Source organism: Mercurialis annua, linkage group LG3 (assembly GCF_937616625.2).
Source record: "Mercurialis annua linkage group LG3, ddMerAnnu1.2, whole genome shotgun sequence".
NCBI classification, from domain to species: Eukaryota; Viridiplantae; Streptophyta; class Magnoliopsida; order Malpighiales; family Euphorbiaceae; genus Mercurialis; species Mercurialis annua.
Window position 1 is genome coordinate 61,648,520 of NC_065572.1, and position 7,450 is coordinate 61,655,969.

The following is a 7,450-nucleotide window of genomic DNA, read 5'->3' on the forward strand; positions in this document are numbered from 1 at the left end:
ATATATAAGTATAAAAGTGAACCCATTGGATTTATTTACTAACATAACCTTAATTTGTCATACATATTTCAGTAGAATAACTTAACACAAATACTTTATTTGGCCCAATTCCGAACTTCCTGCTTTTTATAACAGAAAAAGCCAGCCTTTTCTATTTAATTACAGAAAAGTTAGATAGTTTTTATGGTCATTAATTTTTTTGGCTTTATGTATTCATAAAATACCCTTATTTTCTCTTCTAATTTTCAAACAAATCTGCATAAGTTTAGACATTTCATGACCTTTTTAGTAAACTAACATAAGCTATTCTCTAAAGATTCAAATTTATCATCATTACATGTCCTTTCTACGTGTCATTGCTGATGTTTGACAGCCCGAAAACATTATCAACTTAATCTTCAAGATAAAGATAAAGATATGCCACATATATACTTGGTGTCCAAGTTTACCATAACATATCCATAGTAAAAATAATCTAAAGCATTGCTTAGACTCATTATAGAAGTTATCCAGATAAATTAGGTTCATTATTTATCTTGCAAATTCTAATAGGGTAGAAGATTTTTACAGCCATGAAACAAATACTAATAAATGTTTGTTTTTATTTATATAAATAATATGTACAAAAATCTAAACATTATCTTATAAATGTAGCTTCCAAAAAAAACTTAGCCTCCAAGATAAAACTAAAAATATATCAATTACTTGGCGTCCAAGTTTACCTCAATTTATCTATATATAAATCATTTCCGTGGCTCATGGTTTACCTTTCAAATTTTAATAGAGCTTATCACAAAAAAACAAGCACCTCTTAATTCATTTTTTCTTATAAATTTATTTTCTCATGATCTTCTTTAAGAAGAACAGAGCAATTTTCTTTTCTTTTTGAGCTTTTACTTTCTCTCTCTTTCTCTCACACCACCACCATCCATCATAATAACAACTACCATCTATTGTTTTATCTATCTTAATCAATCCTATCGTCCTAAACCCCAAGCCATGATTTTGAGAAAATAGAAGCTTATAATTTGATACTATCTTTTTGACCGAGAACATGTAGTTTTTTTCTTTCTTTCTTTTAGACATTTTAACAAAAATTAAGTTTGAATACAACCAGAAGATAAAAAGAAAAATAAGTAAAGAAAAGAGAGAGTCGGCTGGAATTTTTTTTATTTTTTGAGAAAGTTAGGGTTTTTTTTCCCTGTTCTGCAGAAAGCTAGGTGTGACTTTGAGTATATGTCAAATGAATAACTAAGGGTCTAGATTAATCCCTTTTTTTATCCAAAAATTAAAATTAAACCATAAGTTATATGGTAGATGGATTCCAAGAATTTTATGGTGGAAATTGACATGGCTATAATTATAATTAAAAGGCCAAATGTCGTAAAAAGGTCAAATCTTTTATAAAAATTTCATAAAAGTCCTGACCTTTCAATTTTGTCGACTTTGGCCAAAAACAAATTATTTGGTTTCAATTGTGGCCAACTCTCAATTTGATTTCAATTTGCCTATGTGGCGCCTATGTGCCGCCTATGTGGCATGCCAAATATTGAAAGGTTAGGACTTTTGTGAAACTAAATAATCCATTTTTAGTCAAAATCGACGAAATTGAAAGATCAGGGCTTTTGTGAAATGTTTAGCCTTTTTACAACATTTGGCCTAATTAAAACTACTATTATCATTTTTTGCTACTAAATTAAAATATTTTTTTTCAGTTTATTTGACTACTCTTTAATTAAAACTACTATATAATGATTGGTTTTGTATAAATTTTTGGCGCCTACTTTTATAAACTGTTTCATTTGTCCTGTAATTTTTGTTTACTCTTTTAATTACTTTATAAAAAAAAGATATGTCAACTTATTAATGAAATTTGTTTTATTTTTCAAAATATTTTTTGATGACAAAATATTTTAAATAGTTTTTGATGACAATATTTTAATTAGGATTAGTATACTTTTTTATTATTAATATATATAACCTAATTTTTTAACTATAATATATATTATTTTATAGTACACTATAATATTTATTTTTATTAATTTAATGTTTTCTATATATTAGAGTTAAAAAAATATCCCCAAAGCAAAGCGAGGGTATTAAACTAGTACAATATACACTAAACAAAATTATTATACTATCATAACTAAAACCCTTCTTATTTGATTATTATTAAAGTTTCATCTTTTTTTTTGCAAATTCTGTTCAATATCCAATTTCATTCACCAACCTTAGTCCATAAACAGTCAATCTTTGTACCTAAACAAAGAACCATTAAAACAGTCAAATAGTAGCATATGATGTTAGGTAGGGATCTAATGAGGAGTAATAAAAGGTCATTTAACTCATCAAAATTGACACAAAAATAAAATGAAAAATTAATTTCTGGTTTGTAATTAAAAAAATTCATAATTTGATAAAGAAATTTAAGTCTTAAAGAATGTTTATTTTTAGAAAATTTAGAGCAAAATGATCCAATTTGACCAAACTTTTAGTTTATTTATTTAAAATTATTGATTTAAATATTTTTAATTTGTTGGGCTAAATAAATTAATAAAACAAAGTGAAAATTACACCTCGTACGCTTTTTCTTTTTGAAATTTTTGCAACAATATATTAAAAAATTTTATTTACAAAAATACACCATCTATTAATTATTTAACATGATCTGCTAATAATCTATAAATAATTTATCATAAAAATATATATGAAAAGCGTATTTTTATAAACATTTTAGCTGAAAATAATATTGAAAAAATTAGTTAAAACACTCTATTTTCTAAAATAATAGTAAATTATACCTCAACAAGGAAAACATATAAAAAAGACCTCACCTTTTTAGCACTTTTATTTTTTTTACTCTATAGTCTTTTTTTATTATAATAATACTTATTTCTTATTGTTTTTTACTCTAAATATTTTATTTTTACTCTAATATATATCTCTTTTTTCTCAGATTTACTCTCTCTCTCTCTCTCTCTCTCTCTCTCTCTGTGTGTTTCTTCTTCATCTTCTTTTTCTCCATTTTTTTTCTTCTTCATTGTTTTCTTCTTCTTTATTTTTTTCTGTCTTTATCACGCCGTCGTCGTTCCTTCAACGATCCGCCATCACTCCGTCGTCACTCCGCCGTTGCTCCGCCTTCGCTTCATCTTCGCTTTGCCGTCGATTCATCGTTCTTCCATATTTTAGCGATTTTTTCTTAACTCGTGGTGATTATTACGATTTATTTTAACTCTCAGATCTAAAAAAAATTGCTCTTGAATTTTTTTCAGTTTGAGATCTGAAAATCTACATTAAAAACGATTTTCTGTTGAAAAAACGATTTTCTGCAGAAAAACGATTTTTTTGCAGAAAACAGCGCTTGATTATCACATCGTTATCACTATGACGTTATCATATCATTATCATAACACCGTAGAGAAAAACGATTTTCTGTCAAGAAAAGTATTTGATTATTATATCGGTATCATTAACGTTAGAATGTCTGTATCATAATGTTATCATATCAGTATCATAATATTATACGATTATGATAATAGTATGATAAGGTTTATGATAATAGTATGATAAGTTTATGATATAGTTATGATAAAGTATGTTATGATAATGTTATGATAGTATTTTATGATATTCTTATGATAAAGTTTATTATGATAATGTTATGATAATAGTATGATACGGTTAATGATAAAAGGTTACGATACAGCAATGATAAAGTACGTCATGATAATATTATGATAATATATTTATGATACTGTTATGATAAAGTATATTATGTTAATGTTATGATAATTTTTATAAAAGTAGATGATAATAGTATGACAAAGTTAACGATAATAGTATGATAACATACGAAAAATAATTTTTTTACAGAAACATTATGATACCGAGATGATAATGTGGCTGCTGCTTTTATGATAATATTATGAAAAAAATTTGTGATACCGATATGATAATATCACTGCTGCTTTTTTAGATCTAGATCTGAAATATCAAATTACGAGATAAAATATAATGATACGTAAATAATTAAAAAAATTGAAATAAAATTACAAAATTAAAGATGACGGAAAATTAAAAAAAAAAAGTAAAAGTGAAAAATGCAGGAAAAAAAAGGAAGAAAAAAAGAAAAGAAAAGTGCAAGAATAGAGAGAAAAAGAAAAGAATTGAAAAGAGAAAGAAAGATAGAAAAGAAGGAAAGTGTCAGGTCATGCATATTTTATGTTGGAGTAAAATCATTAATCTTTTGTCATGTAGAGTAAAAATATGATATTTAAAAAGTTGCGATGTATTTTTTTTAACTTTTCTGTGTTGAGGTATATTATCTTATTATTTTTATTTTTGAGGTAAATTTGTAAGGAGTTATAAAAGCCTTAAAATGAATCTTAATGGACTAAAAATTCTGAGCTGGCCCACAATTGAAAGCTTTGGATTCATCTCATGATGCCCCATTTGCTTACAGCCTGTTTGGCTCCAAAAAATGTCACCAATTTTGTTACCTGTTTGGCTGTTTGATCTTAAATCACTCATAATTCATACTCTAATGATTTTATTAGTGTTCAGTAAAAACAAATTAATAATTTTATTTGAATTGGAGTCAGATTCTTTCAAAAATTTAAACCTAAATTATTTACATTTGAAATAAATAAATAAAAATAGATTAGAAGCATAAAAGTCATTTTACTGACCCCGGTTTGCTTTTCTACAACTTGCACCCACACCTCCAGACATTACGTGAAGTCACGCTCCGCTTCTATTGGAGAGCGGACGACCAATAAGTCATTAAAATGCACGTGAATCACAAACGCGGGACAGCAAGTAAAAGTATTAAGCTTCACAACTTTTGACACCACAACAGCGTTCAAAACAAGTCCTCAGAACACTTTCACACATTTTAAGCTCCACTTCTCACTAAAAAAAACAGCAAAGACAGTGAAACAGAGACAGCAAGTAGCAGGTTGTGTTAGAATGGGACAAGGGAAAGGATCGAGTCTGGTTCATCTTGTAGTGATAGTACTGAGTCTCGTTGCTTTTGGATTCGCCATTGCTGCCGAGAGAAGAAGAAGCGTCGTACGTATCTCTATCTGAGCTTTTTAGCATTAAAATTGGAGATCTTTGCGTTTAATTGCTAGGTTTTTTAGATTTGGTTGGAGATTTTGTTTTAATGGAAATTGTATGTTATTTTGGATTCAACTTCAGGTTTGTTCGTTACTTTTGATAGAATTTCCTAGTTTATTTAGTACAATTTGTTAATTGTTGTTGTTCTATTGTAGTCTTAAGCTGTTTATTTTAGTATCCAACAGCTGTCTGCAGAGATTGCGGTTTTGATCCTTCTAAATTGAACTTAAATTGTTTATTGAAGCTTATAGCACACTGGCAATGGTGTCCGTCTCCTACTGAATTTTCTAGGATTGTGTTTACATGTAGTTAAACTTTATATATATTGTCCACTTGGTTCGAATAGAAATGAAATGGAAAGCTAATTTTGGTGATTGTCAGCAACTTGTATTTTATCTATGTCGTAGGATTTTCAGACAATTTTAGGTGAATTACATAATGCACATTGCTCAGTGTCATAAACCTTAACTCGTACATTTCTCTGTTAATGAATACATAAGCCTACTTTTAATGTACAGATTGCTAGTGTTATGCAATTTAATCAAGATGGTCATAATACTCCACCAGCAACAATACAAATCTTGAGGATCGTAGGTGGCGATATAGTGAATTGCGAAACCTGTGTCTAGTATATTTATAGAGCCTTTTATCGTTACAGCATCATTATCTGTTATTGATGCGACATAATAATTAGGAATTTTGCAGCTTATATCTGCTCGCTATCAGGATGCGTGTTTTCGAAAACCTGCTGTTGGTCTCATTTGGATTCGATTATTTTCTCATTGACAGGGACATATTGAACCACTTCCCACAAATCCAAATGTTACATATTGTGTCTACAACTCTGATGTTGCAACTGGTTATGGAGTCGGCGGTTTTTTGTTTCTCCTTTCGGGCGAATCACTATTAATGGGGGTGACAAGGTGCATGTGTTTTGGAAGGGCATTAGCCCCAGGTGGAGATCGAGCTTGGTCCATCATCTACTTTATCGCATCATGGTGAGGGTTTTTCCACATAATAAAATGTTCTTACTATATTAAGGACGGAACATATCAGATAAGACTAACATATTAACAATCCACACAAACCTGTAAGAATCAATCAAAACCTCTTTGACACAATTAATACATGCCCTTTGCTGTTTTGATTCATCAATTGTGTGTGTAATACCCTTTTGCTGTCTGGCTACAACATGCACACCATTCATGCTATAATTTGAGTTCTTCTATATTCATAGTTGTCAATTATGATATCCACATATCTTTAAAAGGTAAAAGTAACTTAATATTCTTGTGAATGCCAATTTAGCTCATCATGGTGTAAAAGACCAACGGCTGTATTTTTGCATACATATGCTGAATGGCAAGTGAAAAAATTCTTTTTGTTTTCTGTTCTAATTAAGCTTGTATTACATGTTTGCGGTTAGAAATGGTCATGACCCTTCAAACATTTATCCTTCTCCGCATGTGCAGGTTGACTTTTCTGGTTGCAGAAGCGTGTCTAATTGCAGGTGCAACGAAAAATGCATACCATACCAAGTACCGCGGAGCCATATATGCTCAAAATTTCTCTTGTGAATCATTGAGAAAAGGCGTTTTTATTGCTGGAGCAGTGTTCGTGGTTGCAACAATGATTCTTAACGTGTATTACTATATGTACTTCTCCAAGGCTACTGCTGCTAAGACAACCCAAAAAGCAAATCGCACAAGTTCAAATGTCGGGATGGCTGGGTATGCATAGAGTCCTCCATGGTAGTTAGCTAAGTTTTGCCTCTTGATATGTCAAGTCCCTACTAATGATTGTATCATGGAATTAAACTGATGTACATTAATTGTGGTTAATCTAGTTATATATAGTGCATGGCATTCGTAACTTTATGAATGCTGGCAGATGGAAAAGCCAGCCCAAGGCTGGAGCTGGAGAATATAATAGATTCAAAGTGGTTTTGTTCTTGATTTGTGTCATCTTCACTTTTGAATTTTTGATGCAATTGTGTTTCTTTTTGTGCATCTAAGACCCTCACCATTACAGTAAAGTTATTCCCTTTATTTATAAAATTCAAAAGCTAGATTACCTTCAAAGGAAACATTTCTTGTTGCTAACTTTGATTGAGGTTTACCATCAGTAGCGGAACTAGGGGCGGCTGGCCCTCTTGCTGTTCGGTCAACTTTAGTCCCCGGTTGTTTTTTCTTTTAGTTTCTTTCGGTGTTGTATGTCTGTTTAATCATTTTATTCTGCTTCGCTTCTTCAATCACTAGCCGGTTTTTAGTTTCTAACTCTTTAAAAGTTCTGCAAATCAATGATTCAGTGTTTTGCTTCATGAAAACTATTA

At 29.9% G+C, this 7,450-nt stretch overlaps 1 protein-coding gene across 1 annotated transcript; it reads left to right on the forward strand.

Moving 5' to 3' along the window:
• The first annotated feature begins 4,865 nt into the window (after nucleotides 1-4,865).
• Nucleotides 4,866-7,070, forward strand: LOC126675462 (uncharacterized). The gene is made up of 3 exons (XM_050370106.2): nucleotides 4,866-5,070; nucleotides 5,908-6,116; nucleotides 6,591-7,070. The coding sequence occupies exons 1-3, from the start codon at nucleotides 4,969-4,971 to the stop codon at nucleotides 6,856-6,858; spliced, it is 579 nt and encodes a 192-aa protein (XP_050226063.1). The 5' UTR covers nucleotides 4,866-4,968; the 3' UTR covers nucleotides 6,859-7,070.
• Nucleotides 7,071-7,450: the final 380 nt, after the last annotated feature.